This window comes from Musa acuminata, chromosome BXJ2-2 (assembly GCF_036884655.1).
Source record: "Musa acuminata AAA Group cultivar baxijiao chromosome BXJ2-2, Cavendish_Baxijiao_AAA, whole genome shotgun sequence".
NCBI classification, from domain to species: domain Eukaryota; kingdom Viridiplantae; phylum Streptophyta; class Magnoliopsida; order Zingiberales; family Musaceae; genus Musa; species Musa acuminata.
Window position 1 is genome coordinate 13,115,421 of NC_088339.1, and position 23,821 is coordinate 13,139,241.

At 39.9% G+C, this 23,821-nt stretch overlaps 1 protein-coding gene across 3 annotated transcripts in view; it reads left to right on the forward strand.

The window, feature by feature from the left end:
- LOC103972956 (protein GRIP) overlaps positions 1 to 23,821 on the forward strand; it is a 57,961-nt gene that overhangs the window by 12,084 nt on the left and 22,056 nt on the right. For all 3 annotated transcript variants that reach the window (XM_009387376.3, XM_009387377.3, XM_065094890.1), the window contains exons 6-15: positions 2,250 to 2,336; positions 2,479 to 2,559; positions 13,374 to 13,499; positions 18,665 to 18,773; positions 18,853 to 18,932; positions 20,562 to 20,690; positions 20,776 to 20,876; positions 21,868 to 22,001; positions 22,088 to 22,185; positions 22,256 to 22,375. In XM_009387376.3, the coding sequence (XP_009385651.2) occupies positions 2,250 to 2,336; positions 2,479 to 2,559; positions 13,374 to 13,499; positions 18,665 to 18,773; positions 18,853 to 18,932; positions 20,562 to 20,690; positions 20,776 to 20,876; positions 21,868 to 22,001; positions 22,088 to 22,185; positions 22,256 to 22,375 (1,065 nt within the window). The remainder of the gene's footprint in view (positions 1 to 2,249; positions 2,337 to 2,478; positions 2,560 to 13,373; positions 13,500 to 18,664; positions 18,774 to 18,852; positions 18,933 to 20,561; positions 20,691 to 20,775; positions 20,877 to 21,867; positions 22,002 to 22,087; positions 22,186 to 22,255; positions 22,376 to 23,821) is intronic.

Genomic DNA, 23,821 nt, shown 5'->3' on the forward strand with positions numbered 1-23,821 from the left:
TGATATGCTTTAGTATTCTTCTATTTTTCTACATCCACTCTGGGTCTGGGATCTGGTTTTAACATATGTCTTATGCTAGTTGTTTATTGTATTTATGATCTGATTATTATGTAGATGAGTGTGTTGTCCCTAAACTTCTCTTTTCTAACGTTAATGTCTCTCAGCTTTGAGATATAAATATTCATTACTAGTATATTTCTGATGTGCTGTTCTACTCTTGTCCTATTGCACAGAAGTGTTCCTAATGCTATGCTAAGCTCCTTGACATCATTATTCTACATGCTCCAAGATTTTTTTGCTTTCTACTGTTCCAAATATTTTTTGACTTCTAATATAACTTTGGTTAGTATTAATTGTGGATTCTGCATAAGTTGTTACAATCAAGAATTAACATCTCAATCTGGTCCCCATACTGGCCATCGGTCGGACTAGTAAGGTATGGGACCAATTGGTCCATACTAGTTCTGGACCCGATAAATAACCTTCTTTTAAGTTTTTAGGCCTAAATAATGAATAATTCTTCTAAATATATTGTTAACCATATGCCAAGAAAATCGTCAACTGGAATGGGGTGGAGAAAACAAAGAATAGGGTGGATGCCAAACCATCACACACACTTGATTGAGGTTGTAGGAGGCACATTACTGGAAGTTTATCTCTCACTCAGCAATTTATTGAAGCATCAGAAACCTGTCAGAGTTGTGCGCACTGTGCATTGATTTGCGGATTGGATTATTACAGTTATGTTTGTCTTGATTTAGGTTTTCCTTCTTTTTATACTCTTGTCATGAGGTAATATTTGAAAACTTTTTTAGGTAAATATTGTGAGATCAATGTGATTTTCCATTGAGTATTTGTTATGACAAGTCAAAAACCCTGTATGAGGTCATGTGCTAAAATCAAACAGCTTCATGTGCTCCATACCTGTCACATTATCAAGGTGGCCTGCAAACCTGTCAAGAAATCCAAGTGAATTGGCACAAGTATTGCACCCCCAACATTTCCTGAAGAAGGCTCATACAGTTCCAGTGTCTTAACCAACTCCACTGGAGTGTTTGATTTTCCTATGAATAACATTTCCATAAATATAGAAAATCATCTGTATAGGTGTTGTTTCAGCCATTTGGAATTATAGTAAAGTAATGATGACCTGAATTAGGACATTATAATTCTATTTTCACAGATTGTACTTAGAAATTTGTAAGAACCTCATAAGCTGTGTGTAAACAAGAAAATCAACTTACTAATTTTTCTTTAAATAAACCCATATTGCTGATATTTAGCCATACAATTGGACTGATGAAATCAATGTCATGGGCTGGACCCATCATGCTTTGGGAAAATAAGGTTCGACAAGAGTTTGCATCTAGTGCTCAGCCCTTATTATGCACAAAATTCAATGGTCTATGTAACATTTTATTTTCATTTTTATTGTAGAATTGTAGATGATCAAGATATGGATTTAAATACCAGTTTGATGAGTTTTGATAATCTGTTGGATTACTATGATACTGGTATACATGGTGGTATATTGACTTGTCTTGCCAGGTATCACTGAAAAAAACAAAAAATGTGTATATAGCAGTTTGAAACTATACGTATGATTACTGGGCTTGGTCAGACCGGTAAATTATCAGTTAATATGTATTAGCCAGTATTTAAATCATGGATTAAAACTTTAAAAGTATACCTTTTATGAGTATGATTCTACTTGAATCCATGCATATATTCTTTTATAATAACTTTTGAACAAACTGCTTGGTGACTAAAGCTCTGTTTTGTATGGGGATTTGGAATTGGAGGGATCTAAAGTCCAAGCCAGGATATCTTTAATATCAATTAATGAACAATTTTATTTTTGATTTGTGAATTTCAGGATATTAGGAATGGAATATGAGCAATGAATTGGATTTTGTAAATTTTACGATTTGTAAATTCCATGATTACCTTGAGTAACTTGATTACTATGATTTGGATGGTAGGCTTTGGATGGTGGGATTTAGAAAGTGGAATTTTGAGGGTACTTGGCTTAAATCCCTGCAAAATTTGGACTTGTAGTGGGTCTTGTAACTAGAATGAGAGGCGAGATCCTTTTTGGGTGGGATTAATGCAATATATGGTGTATGGGATCTTGATGATGGAAATACTTCAGTGTGATTTTGTAATAACTTGAGATTTTATACATAATTCCGATGGAATCTCTGTACCAAACAGGGCCTAAAAGTTTCCCCTGGTTGAATTTTCTACAGATGTTGGAACAAGTTCGGGGTTTGCTACAAGCCTCAGAAGAGAAAAGACAAACATCAATTGCAGAGCTTTCTACTAAGCTCCAAAAGGTAGAAATAAATTGTTGTTCAAGTGGCATAAATATGCAATATCTTTGTAGCCAATTCAAATTATTGTTGGAACTAAATATTTGACATATTTGTGCTTTACTCTGAACCTTTTGTTTCTCTTTCTTTTTTTTTCTTTTTCCAGCAAGTAGAAAGTTTAGAAGCACAGCTTACTGATGCTCTAGCACAAAGTAGTAAAGCAGCTGAAACAAACTCTTCTCTCCAGGTATAGTTGCACTTCTACGTTCCTAATTTTTAATTGCTTCTTAGTTTTACCTATGATGCCCCCTCCTTGTAAAATCGTGCAATACATATCGCTGAGATGCAAAGTTTGTGAGCCTGTCACTATATTGACTTGCTAATTAAAGTATTGAAAGGTAAAAAGTGTGGTACTGCATTTCATCCTCTCTTTCTCTCATTCCTTAAAGAATAATGCAAATATATGAGAAAGATTTTCTGCTTACGGGAATGCTTTTCTTTTTAAATTCAGTGATAGCATGAAGAGGCTGAATAAGTTATTACTGAAGCTTCATCCTTTAGTAGCTTAAATGTTATATTTATGTAAGTACACGTTTTGTCACGGACTTAGCTGGTTTTGCCTAAGTCGTGCGGCACCCTTGCGTGTCCGTCCGTAAAGGTCAGCCTCCCCGAAGCCTCCAATTGTCCCTTAGGACCAACAAAAGAGAGAACGGGTTAGAAAGAACGCCTCAATCGGGATCCACAAGCAAACATCTCCGAAAAACACTTCATAGACAATACAAATTACAAACAGACTTTACAAGCTCTGAACAGTTGCACAACAAAGGGTAAAATGGTCCATTACAGACCGAAAATCTCTCGCACGTGTCCACATGACACAACCTTTATTTACAAGCCTAAAGAGGCCACCAACCCAACTAAAATGAGACTATTAAGCATTCGGCCGCCCCTCTACATGCTGTACAAGCCAAAAGACACGGACATACATAAGCATTACATCAACCATCTTGTTTAGAAGTTTGTCCGTGACATTCTCCCCCACTTATTCCTTCGACGTCCTCGTCGAAGCCTTTGTCGACACTGCAACTCCTCGCCTTTGCTGAGTCTTCAATCTTCTGCTCCAGCTGCAATGCGTCTCTTGGCTCCCAGCTGCTCTCCGCTGCTGATTTTGAGTAGTCGAACCTTTGATCCGCCATGCTGCTTCAATTCACCAATGACTTTGACTCTGGTGTGGGGTTGGCTGAGTTGTGTTGATCCTTGTTGATTCCTGCGGATCCGCCAGATGAAAGAAAAGACCATCCTTACTGCGCCAGTCTCTCAAATGCCTCGTGCTGTTGAACTGGGTGGATGCTTGTTGGAGCTTTTAACGAGCATCGTCTCGCAAACTTCTGAAGTTTTGGGTCCTTCCTCCACAAAATTTGCTAATTAACTCTTCTTTCACTTAGTTGTCACATCCAAGTAGGTTCGTATCACTTCCGCTTTCGATTGGCATTTCGTTGGGAAATGAAGCGGACAATCTACTCTCAGTAGCACTGATCACCGTTGATGAGGATTTGACAACTATTATCTTCCATTATCTTCGAAGGGTCTTTGAACTTGTGCAGAGTTCCACTGCTGGATAGATAAGAGAATTGGGGTACTCGGTTTTGCCAATTCTTTTAAGGGTTGAGAAGGCAAAGGTTACTTGACTTCGTCCGCCTCCTCCAGGTTGTACTCCATGCATCGAGCTGGTTACTAGCCTTCGCCTGCTCTTTGCTCACACTTTTGAAGCACTTGAAGTGTTTGCACTCCTTGCTTTGAGTTAGTTACTATGATTCACCTTCTCAATGCCATCGAACTTCTGGAATGCAGGAAGTTTTCACCCCAACTTGGAGTCATTCTCTCATAGGTTTGGTCGCCTCTGGGATTGTACCGTCTTCTTCATTAACCCTGCCGCCTACTCCACTGAGTAGCAAAGGTACAACACCGCGTATTGCCTGCTTCGTTCCTTGGTTATGCACTCTTGCATGACCCGAAGTCCTTCACTTTCGGTTATCTTTATGAGAAGCTCATTGACACCAGTCTTACGAAGTTCCTCGGCCTCTGCCCTTCAGCCTTGTCTCGGTACTTGGAGATTGCCTCTGCATGCTCCACCTCCTCGGCCCCTTTCACGACCAAGCGCTCTCCCTCCATGAGAGCAAGGGATTAATGACTTTCATGAAAGTCCCGCCTCTGCGGTACTATGGCGCTGCCATGCCCATGGCTCTACTATCCGTCGCCTCGCATCTGCATCCCTTTTCTTCACGATCAGTAGATATGTCTCCGTGGCACTCCTCTGAGTTCACCTACATTCTAACTGATGCTTGATTTTTGGGTAGCTGAGTCCCTCTGGACTCGTCGTCGCTTCCTCGCCCCTTTCGACCCCCTGCTTCAACACCTCTGTGTTCTCCAAGTAGCTCTCCTTTGGTCGATGGAAAGATAGACTGCAACTCCTATGCATGGCCTCTGCCATCGTATTATAGGGTTTGCACCGATTCTGTTTTCCTTAGCTTCCTTGGTAGCAACGTTCGCTTATTCGACCTTATCCTCTGACTTGTCGGGCTCCCTTAAGCGAATATGAGCTCTGGAGCAGTCCAACTCTTCAACTGCTTCGATCATACCTCTGCATGATCAAGTCCCTCCCATGGAACTCACTAGTACTTGCATTCGAACTTTTCCCTTGGTGGAACCCAGCCCCCATATGCTAATGACCCAGGTTTTCATCCGATGCAAAATTCGATGCACGCACGGAAGACCCGCCTCTGCGGTACCATGGCCTTCACTCCTTGAATCCATAGCCCTTCTTGCCGTCGTGTTGTTCACCGAAGTGGAGCTTCCAATAGCTCCCGATCATACCTCCATATGATCTAGTCCCTCACGGGACTATGTCGTGTGTATCGCATTGCCACGAACTGTTCCACCACGATCCGCTGTTCCATGTCGCCTCCTGGTGACATCTCCATTGCATTATGATCCTTGTGGAATAAACTCGAATTGTGAACCCTCCATGTGTGGCCTCTGTCAATACATCGCAGGGTCTCTTCCACCTTCGATTTTGTTCGCTCCTTTGGCAATCGACCTTCATCCACCCACTCTTGGGTCACACCTAGATGAAGCACCGCTCTAGGACAGTCCGTCGCCTAGTAGCTCCCGAAGTCCACTGACTTCACTGTAATTTGTGCACCATTGTCTGGATCCTAGGCCTCTGCCCCTATCAACACAATCTCCGCTGCGCACCGCTTCCTTCATGGCAACTTGAATGGCAACACTGTGGCATATTCTTCAAGAGTACCCACCTCTGAGTCCTCTTGCCCCGTGATAAGGCCTTCTGAACCCAATTTCGCCTCCGCAAATTGAGTCGCCTTAGTTCCTCCATCAAATGCTTCTCCGAGATAAGGTGTATGTGCCCAGAAGCTCCTTTCGTCTTTGGCACTATGCAAGATGAGTCCACTCCGTCAGAATGAAGGACCCATGGAACAACATGATTCTACTCTTGCCTCTGCAAGAGTTCATGTCCTTGACCTCTGTCTAAGGAAAGCACTATGCCTCCGCTCCATGTTCCAACTTCTATGCTGGCTCCCTTCATGCGGCTTGGGTACTTCGCCAAGTTACACCCAAGTTACTCCGCTCCTCGTTTTTGCATTGAGTCGATGGTGGCCCTCACGCCTACCATTCCACGGGTCAGCTCTCCCTTGAGTCCGATCTCCACATCGACTCCAAGTGTGCCTTCATTTGGGTTGCTTTGGGTCGCTCCCCCACTTGATTTCGCAATGCATCCACTAATGCATTCTCTCAAGCAAGATCATGCGACGACTCCTCGCCGCTTGCTCAGTCCATTGAGCTTCGTGGAATCGTCGTTTGTTGAGGTACTCCTCAACATGTGAGGTCCGTCCCACATGATTCTCCCTCTGGAGAGCCGGGACTTATCCCTCCTGGATAACTGTCCCATTGGAGCAACATCTCTCTTCGTTTCGGAGACCACCATCCCCTTGGACTACTCCGATCTACTGAACAAACTGTGCATTGTTCTGCCTCCTGCAAACGCACTTGCTAGATTGCGACTCCACGACAATACAGCCCCCGCTGCACCACTCAAGGCCTAGCAACATGCTGAACTCGTTGCACACTTCAGCCTCCTACGGACGTATCCTTCACATGCCAAAGAGAAAGTTTCAATGCTCTATGGCGCCGAGTTTCGATCGCCTTAGGATGGCCACGAACATTCTATCGTCCGTATACAAGCCCATGCATGAGTACCAAATTCTTCGAGTTAGCAATTCCCCTCACCTCTGTGAGCTTTGCATAACTCTTTTGGTCGTTGAGCAACTCATTCCACCTTGCATGGTCTCATCCTTTACAAAGCGCCTCGCTTGTCTTGAGCACCATCAAGTATAGTTGTCAACGTTGAGCCATAGCTCAAACTCAACCATCCCAACCTTTGTGCGCTCCGCATTCTTCCAGGCTTGCCTGTTCTCGTGGTGCCTCTTGCGCGAAGGGTTGGCCATTCCTCTGAATGCCAATCTCAGATGCCCGCTCCTCCGAGCGACTCCTTTTCCCTACATCTCCATGCTCGTTTTCCCCCAAACGGTCGCGCGTGTGCTGACTGCCCTCAACGCAGCCCCGCTAGGTCCCCCACGTTTGCATGCTAAGTGTTTCTATGAGTGCTTGTTCCGCTCTGATACCATCTGTCACGGACTTAGCTGGTTTTGCCTAAGTCGTGCGGCACCCTTGCGTGTCCGTCCGCAAAGGTCAGCCTCCCCGAAGCCTCCAATTGTCCCTTAGGACCAACAAAAGAGAGAACGGGTTAGAGAGAACGCCTCAATCGGGATCCACAAGTAAACATCTTCGAAAAACACTTCATAGACAATGCAAATTACAAACAGACTTTACAAGCTCTGAACAGTTGCACAACAAAGGGTAAAATGGTCCATTACAGATCGAAAATCTCTCGCACGTGTCCACATGACACAACCTTTATTTACAAGCCTAAAGAGGCCACCAACCCAACTAAAATGGGACTATTAAGCCTTCGGCCGCCCCTTTACATGCTGTACAAGGCATGAACATACCAAAAAACACGGACATACATAAGCATTACATCAACCATCTTGTTTAGAAGTTTGTCCGTGACAGTTTGGCAAACAAATAACCAATTCTAGATTAAAGACTAGTAGTATTGATTTTTTTTTTTCAAAAGGAAAAAGTTATTCTATTGAGTCAAAAAGTGAATACACCTTATGCTATGGAGATCACCAACAAAAAAGAATGGAAGGCCTGAGGCCAATTCCCTCTCGAAACAAAATTAGAGGCCATAGCCCTCATGGAGGTAGCTAACCAGTTGGCACACTGGTTGCCCTTCCTAAACACATAGGAGATATGGAAATCATTAAACAAGTTCAAGAAGCCAAAAATATCCTTGACAAGGTTTGTTGTGTTCCACGGAGGATCCAACTCCTTCAGGATGTTAATTGCAAGTTGGGCATCAACTTCAACCATTATCCTTTCCACTCCCTCCTGCTTAGCTAGCTGTAGTCCCTCATGCACCACTGTCAACTTGTTTTACAAGCTCCCCTTCCAAATATATACTTGCCACCTGCACAAATACACTGCCCTGTGTGAGTTTTAAAAACAAATCCCAAACCCCTAATTTAGGATATCTTCAAATAAGAACCATCAATGTTCAGCTTGTGCTATCTAGGTGTGGGCTTGGCCCAGTGGAATCGATTTTTGAATTAATTATAATGCTCAACTAAAATTTAAATAATGAAGTGGAGAATTTTTAATGCAAGCTTTTGTTAGAATTGATAAGTACAATTGTCTTTAACAGAATAACCGAACAAATGATTTGAAGAATAATATTTTTAATACTTGATTACAAGGGCAACCTAATAACCTATTACAATATGAATTTGTCATGACTCTAGTTGGAAACTCCATGGATTTTGTTTCAAGAGGCTAGTTTTTGAGGAGTTTCTCTCTGTAGTGAAATATAAACTTAGAATCTATTGCTTTTGTAATTTATATGCGACTTAGGATCAGCCAAAATGAGGCTGCTAAGCCTATTGTCAGCCCTTTACATATTGTGCAAAGCATGAACAAAACCGAAAGACACAGACATATATGAGCATTACATCAAACACTTACATTTACAATTTTGTCTGTGACATTCTTCCTCACATTTTCCTTCGACGTCCTAGTCGAAGCCTTTGCAGACGTTGTATCGCCTCGCTTTTGTTGAGTCTTCAATCTTCTGCTCCAGTTACAATGCGCCTTGTGGTTCTCAACTGCACTCCGACGCTATTGTTGAGTAGTCGAACTTTGATCTGTCATGCTGCTTTAACTTGTCAATGACTTTTGACTCTGGTGTGGGGTCGGCTGAGTTATGTTAATCTTTGTTGGTTCCTGCAAATCTCTCAGATGAAGAAAAATACCACCTTTGTATGCGTTAGTATCTCAAATGCTTCATGCCACTTAGAACTGGGTAGATGCTTGTTGGAGCTTTAACGAGCATCACCTCACAGATTTTAAAGTTTTTAGGTCTCTCCTCCGCAAAATTTGCCTATTGATTCTTCTTTCACTTAGTTGTCACTTCCAAGTAGGTTCGTATTACTTTCGTTTTCGATTGACATTCTGTTGGGAAATGAAGTGGACAATCTACTTTCAGTAGCACTGATCACCATTGGTGAGGAGTTAATAACTATTGTCTTCCCTTAGGTTTCTTCAAAGGGTCTTTGAACCTGTGCATAGCTCTTCTGCTAGATAGATAAGAGAATTGGGGTACTCGATTTGACCCATTCTCTTAAGAGTTGAGAAGGCAAAGGCTACTTGACTTTGCCTGCCTCCTCGAGGGTTGTACTCCATGCATTGAGCTAGTTACTAGCCTTTGCCCACTCTTTGCTCACACTTCCAAAGCACTCGAATTATTTGTACTCTTTGCGTTGAGTTAGCTACTGTGATTCACCTTCTCAATACCATCGAACTTCTGAAATGCAAAAAGTTTTCGCCCTAACTTGGAGTAGGTCTCTAATAGTTTTGGTCACCTCTGTGATTGTACTGTCTTCTCCATTATTCTACTGTCTATTCCTCTAAGTAGCAAAGGTACAACACCACGTACTGCCTACTTCGTTCCTTGGTCGAGCACTCTTGCATTGACCCGAAGTCCTCCACTTTCAGCTATCTTGATGAGAAGCTCGTTGACACCGGTCTTACGAAGTTCCCTAGCTTCTGCCCTTCAGCCTTGTCTCGGTAATTGGAGTTTGCCTCTGCATTCTTCACCTCCTCAGCCCCTTTCATGACCAAGCGCTCTCCCTCTATGAGAATAAGAGATTGATGATTTCATGGAAGTCTCACCTCTACGGTACCATGGTGCTGTCATGCCCATAGTCTTACTATCCGTCGCCTCGCATCTGCGTCCCTTTCTTTACGATCGGTAGATCTACCTCTGTGGCACTATGGCACTCCTCCGAGTCCACCTCCATTCTAACCGATGCTTGGTTTTGGGTAGTTAAGTCCCTCTAGACTCGTCGTCGCTTCCTCGCTCCTTTCGACCACTTGCTTCAACACCTTTGTGTTCTCTGAGTAGTTTCCCTTGGTCGATGGAAAGACGGACTGTAACTCCCATACATGGCCACCGCCATCATATTGCAGGGTTCGCGTCGATTTTGTTCTTCTTAGCTTTCTTGGTAGCAACATTCGCTTACTTGACCTTTTCCTCTAACTTGTCGGGCTCCATTAAGCGAATATGAGCTGTAGAGCAGTTCAACTCTTCAACCGCTTCGATCATATCTCTGCATGATCAAGTCCCCCCCCCCCTCTCCTTCCCCATGGGACTCATTGGTACTTGCATTCGAAATTCTCTCTCGATGGTACACGACACAGCTCCCATATGCTGATGACTAAGGCTTTTATCCGATGCAAAATTCGATGTTGAAGACTCACCTCTGTGATACCATGACATTCACTCCTTGAATCCATAGCCTTTCTTGCCGTCATATTGTTCACCAAAGTGGTGCTCCCAGAAGGTCTCGATTATACCTCCGTATGATCTAGTCCCTCGCGGGACTCCCACATGTGTATCGCATTGCCATGAACTATTCCACCACGATCCGTTGCACCATGTCGCCTCCTGGTGACATCTCTATTGCATTCTGATCATTGTGGGATGAACTTGGATTGCGATTCGTCCATGTGTGGCCTTTGCTAGCATATCGTAGGGCCTCTTCCACTTTTGATTGTGTTTGCTCCATTGGCAATCGACCTTCGTCCACCCACTCTCGGGTCATACCCAGACGAAGCATAGCTCTAGGATAGTCCATCGCTTAGCAGCTCTCGAAGTCCATTGACTTCGCTGAAATTGGTACACCATTGTTTGGATCTTGAGCCTCTGCCCCCCCCCCCCCCATCAACACAATCTCCATTGTCAACCACTTCCTTTATGGCTGTTGAATCTCGAATTTTGATGATGAAACCAATTGATAATGTTTATCTAATGTGCGTTTGAGTGACGCAGGACTAGCTTCGATCATAAGAGGCAAATTGATTAAAGCAGGAGGAATCAGACGTTGGGCTAAAGCAAACATGTCAGAAGATTGGACGTTGAGTCGGAAGATCGGTCGACGTGTCGGCAGTAGGCTTCGGTCCGTAAATTCGGGCATCGGGCCAAGAAGATCGGACATTGCGCCAAGGAGATCAGATGTTGCGAGAAGACAATATACTGATTGGGCAATATGCCGAAAGAGAGGATATGCATTGAAGGATCGGACGAAGCGTTGGAAGAACCAATGACATGCCGGACAACAAAGGATTCGCTTGTAATTGATTATGTCTAGATCGAGTTAGTTTAGAGTCTAATGGAGTCAGTTTAGTTTGGGCTGTGTTGGGCCAAGTGAAAGGCCCAAACAGTGACCCAACATATGGAATCGTCGTGGCATAGTCTGCGAGACTGTCAGGCGGTGGTACTACTGGTCTGGGCGGTGGTATCGCCTAGACTCAGTCTCCGAGACTGTCAGGCAGTGATACTGCCAGACCACCGCCCAAACATAGTCTCCCAAGCGGTAGTACCGCCAGACTGGGCGGTGGTACCGCCCAGTGTCAGGCTGCAGGCGGTGGTACTGCTCGTACCCTGAAATCTCGAGGATTTGAATTTTGGCTCTAAGTTTTGAAGCCATTTAGAGTCTATAAATACCCCAGCTATTCCTGCATGGAGTAGTAAGAAAGGTGATAAAAAACTCTGTGTTTTTAAAGTTGAAAACCCTTGTAAAGTGTAGAGTCCCTCATCCTAAAGTTTAGAGACCATTCTAAGGGAGAGTGTGAGGGAAGCTTTGTAAAAAGGGGTTGTAAATGGTCTCTCTTGAACCCGTCGAAAGGAGAATCGAGTTGTAAGGGTAGTTGATCTTCACCCATTGAAGGAAGATCGTTAGTGGATGTCGGTGGCCTCGACAGAAGAGGAATCAGTGGAGTGGATGTAGGTCACGACGATTAAACCACTATATATATATATATATATATATATATATATATATATATATACACGAGGCGATGTCACCCTGCTTGGGAGAAGAGAGAGTATATATGTATATATATGTATATATATGTATATATATACCGAGTGGTATACCGAATAGTATATCGCTCGGTATACAGTTTCATACTGTACCGAGCGAACATTGAAACTCTAGTACGGTACGAAATTGTATACCCTGGTCATATGCTGATTTCTGGTTGACGGTCTTGAGGCACAAAACATAAGCTATCTCAACCAAGGTATGCAATTTCGTATTGTACCGGAGTTTCGACGTTTGCTCGGTACGGTACGAAATTGTATATCGAGCGGTATACCGTTCGGTATATATATATATATATATATATATATATATATAAGGCGACGTCGCATCGCCTCGACGACGTCGCCTTTTCCTTCTCCCACGTGGGGCGACGTTGTCGAGTATATATATATATATATATATATATTATATATCTATATATATATATATATATTATATATATAAAATATTTTTATAAAAGATGACGTCGTGTCGCCTTTTCCTTCTCCCATGCGGGGCGATGTCATCGAGGCGACGCAACTTCGCCTCGTTTATATATATATATATAAAATATTTATATATAAAATATTTTTATAAAAGGCGATGTTGCATCGCCTCGACGACGTTGCCTTTTCCTTATCCCAAGCGAGGCGACGTCGCCTCATATATATAAGATTATATGTATTTATATATAAATATTTATATATAAATATTCTTATATATAAGGTGACGTCGTTGAAAAAGGTGACGTGACGTCGTCTTTTAATATATATATATATATATATATATATATATATATATACGGTAATGGGCGGTCCGTGTACCGGTAAGCTGATGTACTGCCCGTATAGGGCGGTATTATTCGAAATTGCATACCTTGGTCTCAATCCCTTGGAACCCTAGGTGGCATTGAGATATTTGAGGCCTTGGTTATATGACTTAGGGATGGTGCAACATATTTAGTGTGCTCTTTTCTTTTCGACGAAAGTGCTAGGTGAATATTGGGCTTGCACCTGCCTTCAGACCCCTTTGTGTGTGACCATTGAGTCCATTTGCGATATAACCTTTTATGTCAACAAAAGCTAATTGTTTTGTATTGCTTGCAATCCTGATTATCTTGCTCATTTTGTGTGTAAGGTGGCATATTACTTGTGTTTTCGCCTTTCTAACTTTTTCTTCTTTGTGTAAGATTAAGGTCTAGGCTTACACTGTATATTTATCATACAAAAGATTTGAGATGTTTGTGCAAATCACTAGGAAGTTAAAACATTTTATTAAACCATGTAGTTGGTAATTTATGCATTCTAATTTAAATAAATTTTACTCATTTTCCTACTTTTGGTGACACATTTCCTTCTGTTTTTATAGTTATTTTGGATGCTTTCTATAAATGCATTTCTTGAATTTTTACTCACATGAGTAATCTGCAATGTCCTTAGAACTACAATTAAACTGGGATGGATAAGATGATAACAAATGTGCTCAATCTTGACTTTTCCAGGTCTTACTTGCTGAGAAAGACTCAAAGATAGCAGAGTTGGATGCAGCTTCAACAGGTGAAGCTGTAAGACTTGGAGCTGCACTAGAGGAAATGAGAGGAGAGCTTAATCATCTTAGAGACCAGCAAGTAAGAAATTTAACCTTCAGATCTTTTAGTTGATATATGAATTGGACATAGGTTTGGAACTGATTGATAAAATTCTGTGTTGCTTGACCACATTTTCCATATGAATGCAATGTTATATGCTCTTGCAATTGTTGTAGTAGTAAATTAATGTTCTTGTAGTGGAGTGAGTTGGTTTGAATGTGACTGAACTGTTTAACTGGATTCTTGGAATGAAACCAAGGACATAAAACTTATGTTTTCTGATGGCAATCATGTATTACCATCTTAGGATTGAGGACGTTAAAGTTCTTTACCTTTTTATACATTTTCTAGATCTTGGAGCTCATACTTGATTCTTACATAACAATATACTGAAGTAAGTTGGTTCATGTTGAAATTGTTGTGTTAAGCAAGCAAAGCTGACACTTATATGATATTAATTGATCTTCTCTGTTGAAGGGTGGTTTGCTTACATCATACCAGTGCTAGACAAGGAATGACCAAGTTGGATGTTCTTGGATTTGGTTGTATTTTAAGAGACATTTTGTTAATTGTTGGATTTTAATGATGCGAGAGATCACTTATATAGTGCTACTTCTTTTACCATTTATCTAGAAGGAAAGGGCAAATCCTTCATGTGCCACACATCTTTGTCTGCATATTTAAAATATCCTATTTGCCAGTATTTTTCAAACCTTCTTGTGGAAGTATTAGATTATAAGAAAAAGGATCAATCATCTCTTTGATATTATTGGCCATGGGATTTATTCTGATAGGCAGTTATAAGCATGAGGATTTGCTGTCTAGCTCAATATCGTCTAAGAACTTTCTTCCCTTTGCCCTTGTCTTTTCAGTCGTAAACAATGATTTCAATAGGCGCTCGGGCGCTCGCCTAGGCGTTCGGGCAAGGCGAGGTGAGGCCCGAGCGCCTCGCTTCACTTCCAGGTGGTGCGCTTCAAAGAGGCGCCGCCTGGGCGCTCGCCCGAGCCCAGGCGCCGAGCGCTTCGGGCGAGCGCCTGGGTTAAACCAGGTGACTGAACTAACGTTTTAGGTCTGGTTCGGTCTCCGGTGCTTTAGTTGGTTCAATCAAACCAACTAAAACACCGATATTAACTGTCGCTGCCCAACCCTAACCTTGCTCGCGTTCCCGTTCCCGCTCCCGCTGCTGCTGCTGCTGCTGCTGCTCGCTGTCGCTGTCGTCGCTCGTCGCTCCCGCTCCCGCTGTCGCTGCTCGCTCCCGCTCCCGCTGTCGCTGCTCGCTCCCGCTCCCGCTCCCGCTGTCGCCGCTCGCCGCTGTCGCCGCTCCCGCTCCTGCTGCTGCTGCTCTCTGTCGCCGCTCGCCGCTACTACTGTCACCGCTCGTTGGTCTCGTTCCCGCTGCCGCTGCTCGCCGCTGTTGCTGTCGTCGCTCGTCGCTCTCGCTGCCGCTGCTCACCGCTATTCGTTGCCGCTCCCGCTCCTGTTGCCGTTGCCACTGTCGTCGCTCATTGCTCTCACTGCCGCTGCTCACTTTTACCGTTGTCGCTGCACCCTCGGTCTTCCCTTACACTCCTCTTCCTTCTCCTCTTTTGAAAGTATACTGTTAACAGTATACTACTGTTAATAGTATACTGAATACTGTTAACATTATACAGTATACTAGTAACAGTAATGTATTTGTATTTATTAGATTAATGATATATTATTTTGATTTTAATACTGTTAAATAATTATATTTATTAATTATATTATATATTTTAATATTTTAGCGCTTCGCTTCGCTCGGGCGAGCGCCTAGCGCCTCGGGCGTTTTTGGACCTTGGCACCTTTTGGCGCCTAATGCTTTTTAAATCACTGGTCGTAAACCAATTGGTTGGATCTATATGTTGTAGTTGTCATCTTGGGTGGCATGAGCAAAATATTGTTCCTCACTTAACGCGTCACGTCGCTTTGAAATTCGGTCCGCATCACTTCCTAACATCCGACCATACTCGAACCGAGTACCTGCGTCTTCTCAGTATTCCTTGATCTGTTTAGAAATAAATCAAGATGGTAGTGGTGGATCGCCATGTCCATAATTGTGTCATCCAGGTTCTCTTCTATATGCAACAAGTCTATCATCAGATCTCAATCATCTTGATAAGACTGTGGAGTAGATGGATTTAACTCAGGCTTCATTTATTCCAACTCATGGCTGCGCAGTGCAAAGATACGTCATAGTAGACTCATTTCAATTTCTCCAAGTGTTTGTATAATAGCTAGTTGTAAACTTTGGTGCGTATTAATGAGATTATGGGTTAATTACACTAACAGCCACTGGATGATGTGTTGTATGATAGGAACCATATTGTAATTGTTCTCAAGTGAGAGATGTGGATCCTTCATATTGTACCCACCGGTAAATCACAAAATGACAATTGAGTTAAGATCATAAATGTGATTGAGTCGAACAAATTATAGACTGCAATTTTGATGCCAGGATCCATATATTGGCATGAAATGATAGTGTTCTTGCTTAATATGCCATAGACTTCTTGAAATAGATGCCTTAGAGCAAGGTCATTAAGTAATTTTTCGTGACTTGATGTGCTAAACTGTACAAGAGCAATATGGTGTTATTACTAATGGCACTGAAGACATTTACACCAAAGTTTGTCATTTCTGGTACCAGACCCATGTTGGTCCATGGTTGGACTAATACAGGTCTGGTCTATGTTGGTATACTGACACATGATACATACTGTAGTAATCTGTGCCCCCAACTCGACAGCATTGTGTATTGCCACTTTTGCATAGCTCATAAGTATTATTATGCTACCCAAGGTATGTAATTTCGAATGATACGACTCGTACCCGGTGGTACGTATCAGTCCGACGACATACCGGTATGTGGACCGCTCGCTATCGGACGGAACGTGCTACAGTGCTACAGTAAGAGGAAGAAATATTTAAAACCGCTTGGTAACAGTGATACAGTGCTCCAACGATCAAATCCTTCTTCTAGTATTTAAATCCTTCTCATAGTATTTAAATCCTTCTTCCCTATTTCACTCTTTTATATTCTCATACTCTTAAACTATCTCAAACTCTTTTTTTCTCACATTTGTGCTCTCCTAAACTCTACAAAACAACGATTTGTGAATTGAATCGAGGTTAATTTAGGAAGATTAAGAGGAAGAGCTTTCTAATCAAGAGGTATGTTTACATAAGGACAATCCATAATGGACTGAAATACGAACCTTGCATAAGATATTCTTTAAAGCTCGAAAAAGATATGTGATACTATTCTTACCTAATTTATATTGATTTTGCTAAACTTATGTTATTACTATATTTATTTCTAACTTAAAAACCTTATCCTAACTTTTTTTTTTTATTTTCAGGTATTTTTGAAGGGTTTTTCACCTAAATTAGGTGTACCGTTTGGTACGCCCTGGCGTACCGCTCGGTTCATGGTATCGTACCGTATCGAGCTAACCTCGAAATACCAGTGCGGTACAGTATTGCATACCTTATTGCTACCACATGTTGACACTTTTGACTATGGAGAACTAATTGAACTGAGATGGTCAAACATCATTGCCACTGCCATATTTGTATCAGGATGAATCACCAAACCCATGGTGTTTTATGGCCTCTTGCATGTACTGTTGCTTCAATGATGTATGAGTGCTACAAGCTCAGGATTCTCGTTAACATTGCCCATCTGATCCTCATATTCATCACAAACAGGCAGCTCAGATGCCACTTGTCCGGGTCCTCCCTCTGGGTTATTCCTGCATCTTTAAAACATTCAATACTGCCCGAAAATCTCATTTGATTTCTTGGAGAGGCTTCATACATTTAGTTATGTTGGGGAATCCTCTAGCCAAATATTGCTTCAGTTGGGATATTCCTAAGCCTCGACCAATGTAGTCACAGGTGGATGCATTGTCAAGTGATTAGCGATGATCCAATCATCCAAGCAATGAATACGCTATCACATGGGATTGGTACTTTGTCGCTTTTATACAAACAATAACAAACTGATTTAGGCAGCAATTATGGAAGTTAGACTCAGATGTTGGAATATGCAAGTACTGCCTACATCTAGATAAGATCTTCGTAGGTATAAGCTCAATCATCATGGATCTAGGTCAGATTCCTGTGGATCTAGCCTAAATGTGCTCTATGTAATACACAGATTTGACCTGGATCTGTACAAATCTAGCCTACATTTGCATGGATATGAACATATCTAGCATAGATCTAAGAAAATTTAGGCCATATTGGTATGATTCTAGCCTAGATCAATGACAATTTAGGTCGTATAAGTACATATTTAGCCTAGGTCTATGTGAATCTAGTCCAAATCTATGTGCATCTAGGCCAGATTTGAATGGGTTCTGGCTGGGTCTGAATGAAATTTCAATGGATTTGGATAAATTGTAACTGGATCTGAGTGATCGAACATAGAATCAAGTTGATCTATATGCTAGATCTGTGCATGTCCAGCCTCACTTAGACAAGAAATCACCTGGCATTTATCCACAGATTTGGGAGGGAAAGCTAAAATCTAAGTTAAAAGCTATGAAACCATGACCTTAAGGTAAAGAAATCACAAGAATACAACTACAATTGACATCAAGTCACCAATTTGTGTTTGAGGCAAGGATTTTAATTTCGAATGATTTGTTGATGACGAGACTTGATGTACTTGAGATCAACCTCAGATTTAAGAAAGATCAAGTTTGTAGAGTGAGATTGAGAGTGCTTGGTGAAAATATGAGGGCTTTAATTTCGTGTGAGAGCTGTTGAATCCAGATACCTGGCAGTATACATACCATTTAGTACATTTATCAAAACCAGGTGTTAAGTCTGGTCCAATAACCATATTGGCTGTTAAACTCAATATGAAATAATACTGAGCATTCAGAATTAGACCTGTAAATACTGGCCCATGTTGATTGGTATGGGTGAACATAAATTTCTTGATGCAAAATTTTCAGGTTGTGGAATTCCTGAATGCATAAATATTAATTGATCTATAAAAGCATAGAAGAATCTTTTTATTCACCTTTGTGTTATTGTTCCGTTTATGTTCACCTTTGTGTTTTATGGTCATAGATCTGCAGAAACAAAAAGGCTACTGTTCCTCCAAATTGGCAATAATTGAACATCTTGTAGTGTATTTTACATCTATGCCTTCTTTGCTTATCTTCTTTCAGGATAGAGAAAAACAAAACTGGGAAGCAGCTTGTCAGTCTCTCCGAACTAAGTTGGAGGCATCTGAGAACACATGTTTGCGATCTGAGATTGAATTAGCTAAAATGAGAAGTATGTTTCATTTAACTTTGTTTAAGAAATTTTAATTTATGAGGATAAGTAGATGTTATTTCTTGTTTGTTTTTTGTAGGTCAGTTGGAACTAGAATCATCAACAAAATACCAAATGTTGAGTGCAAAAGATGCTGAACTTATAGTTGCAAAAGATGAGGTACAATTAATTTTATTAGCCAATTGGGCTTTACAATATTTAGTCTTATGTAAACATGGTAGGTTTTAGTAAGAAGATTCTATAAATTTGCTTGAGGTTTGGTTGGAAAGGTGAGTTCTGGTGATTATGTCTTGAATTTTGGGTTTTTTTTCCCATAAAAGAAACAGATAAAGTTACAAAAGGAGAAAGCAAAAACATGTTAAGCATCACTTAAGAGATTTTAAATTTGAGCAATCTTATAATCATAAGAATAGGTTGTACTCATATGTAGGTGTAACTTATTTTCATCCTATATGATTATCAATATGACTTTGCTGAAATTTATAAGATGATGGGCTTATATGCTTTTGTTTCATTATTAGCTTCAATTGGTAGTTGAAATTGTCTTTAATTTTTCTTTAGATCTTGCTGCTATGCAACCATCCATAAAGATTCTTGAATGAGGGGACATGTCTCGTTCATATGATATTTCTGAAGCATCTACAATTAGCATTCTAATTTTCCAGTTTCACACTGGCACCATCCAGTATGTGTAAGACAGATAGACCAATTGTTTCGCAGATGTAGATTTCAAGAGACATCTCACACAGAGGGGTGCACAAGTTCCAAATTTGTTTGGTTCTTTAAAATATTTCCTAGCCTACTGAATTGTTCATTTCTCAAGACTCGAAACCAGATAAAGAAAAAAACATAAGTTGTATGGTTTGGTCCAGTCTTGTGTTTGGTTTCTAAACTGTAACTAAATGCTACATATATTGATTAAAATATACAAAATATATTCATGATCAATAATATGTTTATTTTTTTTTTATATTTTAACTATTTTATTATGGTTGAAAAATATCATCCACTGCATTTATGAGAGTAAATTATACTACCACTATATTTTTTATGTAAATATGAATTTATGATATCAAGTTCAGTATGTTCTGGGCATTTTTTCGAATCACGAACTATGCTAGACCATAAGTCACTGAGTTTGAATTTTTCAAACCTAATTGAATCATTTAGTTATTTTGGATTTTGGTGTGTGGTTCATTTGCATGCCGTTGACCATGCAAATATAGTATGTGCAGTATATTTCTATATATATATTTTTGAATGAAAGTCAATAGTGTCATTAAAAAAAGACCCTGAGATTATATGTAGTAGAGATACATGACTAAATTCTTTTGATCATCACTCTTGAACTACATCTTGCCTAGGAAAAAGATGCTAGCTCTACATCAATATTTAATTTCTAAAAAATAAGCCACTAGTGTTGCTAGTTTTCCTTCAATTATGCTTTGCATGTTCACAGAAATTTGATTTTAAAGATTCAGGTGCATCCAATTAGGTGAAATTTCTATCCTTTAGATTTATTTTAGTTGGCTGTAACTTATGGAAATTTGTGGAAATCTACTTGTATTCACCTTGAACAATTAACATTAGACAAATCATAGCTTTAAAAATGCCTAGTAGTTCACAAGCAGTGGATCTTTAGGACAAATCTCCCTGGTTATCCATCCCGATTCCAGTCCTTGCACAACTGTAGTTTACAAAATTTATGCTCAAATGTAAATGCCTTTTCCAATAGTTACTTTTGATTTTATTGAAAATTTATCTGCTTCACAATTTGCATTTTTGCAGATCATGCGACTGGAAAATGAATTTTCCGCATATAAGGTTCGTGCACATGCACTTTTGCAGAAGAAGGATGCTGAGCTAGCTGAAGCTAAGAACTCAGAATTGCTGAAATCTCTTGAACAAGCTGTGAAAGTATTTAATTTTTTTATCTTCTATTTTAACAGTCCACTGACATCATTGAAACTGTTCTCTAAGTTACTAGCTGCTCATTATTTAGGAAGCTGAAGCAGAAGTAGCAATAACCTTAGCAGAAAGAGAGAAAGCTGTTAAAGCTCTTGAAGTTGCTTTGAAGGAACATGATAAAGAGATTGAATCAAGGTAAAGTTACTGATGGAAATATAAGTAGAGGTTAAAGATTGTTGAATTGCATCTGATTTTAACTGATCATTGCATTCGCCAAGGCATTTTCAGTTTCATGAATAATTTAGTGCTGCACCATAATACGAATTATAATCTGAAGTCAGCATTCAGGTCCACCTTTGTGACTGTTGTAAGGTCATCTTTTAGTTATTTGTTTGAAAATTACTTATAAGCATCTTATTTGCTGGAAAAGGAGTTAGATTCTCTGATAATGTGTTTTTTAGAGAGAAATTTTAGGTAAGATCCATAAAACCAGGTGCCTTAACCATGGGCATTTACAGGTAAGCCTGAAGCTGTCCTGTGCCTGTCAGAGGAGATGGCAACCATCTCCATTTTCATGGAAGCCACTGAATTTGGTATTCTTTTATTATTTAAATTTAGTTCGTTGTCAAAATTAACCTTGCTCGCTACTGTTAACTGAACAGTCTAAAACTTAGGGTATTACATGTAATTCCAAATGTTTCTTTGGCAAATCCTTGGGCATTTTCTTCTCCAGAAAGTCAGAAGTCGAATCTTTTTTTTGTAGATCCTCCAAAAAATTTTTTTAGATATCCTAAATATTGTTATCTGAAAGGCTATATTTCCATGTTCATAAGTGTGAGGTTCTAAGTTTTTTAGTTGCTTTCCCTTGGCCGGTTATCATGTTTTTCTGTGTTGTCTAATGTAACTATGTTTATTGAGTGGAATTTGTTAATTAAATTGTATGAAGTTCTAGAAAAGATTTTTTATTGCATACGATATGAGAATGTAGGATAGTCAGGAAACAACAATATATAACTTCCCACTAATTATGTAGCCTTGAATTTATTGTCACTGGTGCGTGTGAATTCATGAACATTCAACTTAAACAGCTTGGACGTAGTTTTCCCTAGTATATACTTGATAGCTACAAATGATTTTGTAACTTCTATACATGAGTTTTATAATTTTAACCTGATTTTTTTATCAGGGATACTGCTCTTAGTGATGCAGAGGGTCAAATAAGAAGTATAACCATGAAACTTGAGTCTACCACTGCTCGCTACATGTCAGAAAAAGATATGTGGCAGAAAAATTTGGAGAGTATCGAAGAAAGTTGGACATGTAAAGTTGTAAACCATCTCAGATCTATAGCTTTTCCTGTATATTTTTTTTGTGCATATGTATTTATGGTGACTTGGATATTTTAGTAAAATATGGCACCTTGGAGGCTCAAAAAGTTGAACATTCTGGAGATCAAATGCAAAAGGAGCTAGATGATCTTAAGCAACGATATGAGAAACTGAAGGTATCTTGCACTCATGTTGGCAATTTGTTTCAATCCAGCTTGTTACAAACTAAGGTTCTTTTATTTGTAGGAAGAGCATGATATCTTTCGTGATATTGCTGATAGAACAATTGAAGAGAAAGAGAAGGACATGGCCAAATTGATAGAAGATAATAAGAATCTTCGTCACTTATTGGAATCAAAGCAACATGTATATATATTCTTATCATCCTTTTTCTACTACAATCAGTAACTTATATTCCAGTTTACTGCTATATTTTAGTTTGAGATTTTCTATTGCTTTAACTGTGAACTGATGAACATCATATTTCACTAGTTAATTTGGTTATGAAATTTTGAGCTTGAGTTCTTTTATGCATGTTTGAGATTTTTGCACAACGGAAAATATGACTACAGCATTGCAATGAGGATTTTTTTGAGATGATCATTCTATGAAATTTATCTGATGCGAGAGAAAAGCAAAGAGGGAACGGTGATATGAGAGAGGAAAAATTTGAGATCGAGAGTTACTTATTGCCTGAAGGTTGCTCTTCAAAGGGTGTTTCAATAGTTATTCTAGTATGGTTATGGTAAGAAAAGTATTACCTCCACGTTTAACATCTTGTATATATGAAGGATTTCCTAAAAAATTTTGGATGATCAACCTTTTTACTAAAAGGATACCTTATAAGGCAAGGTTTGCCGTCTCATGCCATATAGGTGATGCCAAACTTGGCTCGGGCTAGTATGTATTGAGCAAGGTATATAGTTTCGAATGATATCGTTCGGTACGGGCGGTACGTATTGGTCTGACAGTAAACTAGTACACGGATCGTTTGTTACCGGGCGGTATTTTTTTATTTATAAATTAAAAAAAAAATATATATATATATAAAGGCGACGTCACATATATATTTTTTAACTTATATATATAAATATATATATAAATAAATAGATATATAAAGAAAAGATTATATATATATATATATATATATATATATATATATATATATATATATATATATAGAGGTGATGTCGTCTCGTTTTTGTGCGACGTCGCCCGCCTAGGAAGAAGAGAGGCAACGTCGCACATTATATATATATATATATATATATATATATATATATGTATATATATATATCGAGTGATAAACTGCTCGGTATACAGTACTGTACCGTATCGAGAGAATGTCGAAACTTCGGTACGGTACGATATTTCAATCCTTGGTATCAAGAAACCTGGCATATCATATGTTGGTATGTCAGTATGTATTGACAAACCCAAAAATCATCAGAAAAGCCCCAATAATACTTAAAAAATAAAAAAAAACTATTTTAGAGCCTTTTAATTATAATTTAATGTAATTTTAATTAAATTTCAATAAGAATAGAATAGTGATTTCAAAAGGCGCTCGGGCGCTCGGGCGAGGCGAGACCAAAGAGGCGCCGCATGGGCGCTCCCCTAAGCCCAATCGCCGGGCACTTCGGGCGAGCGCCTAGGTTAAATCAGGTGACCGAACTAGATTTTTAGGTCTGGTTGGTCTCTGGTGCTTTAGTTGGTTCAATCAAACCAACTAAATCACCGATATCAAGCTCCCTCTCGCGATTTCCCCGACTTCCCAAACCTTGACACTCGCGATTTTGCTTCCGAGATTTC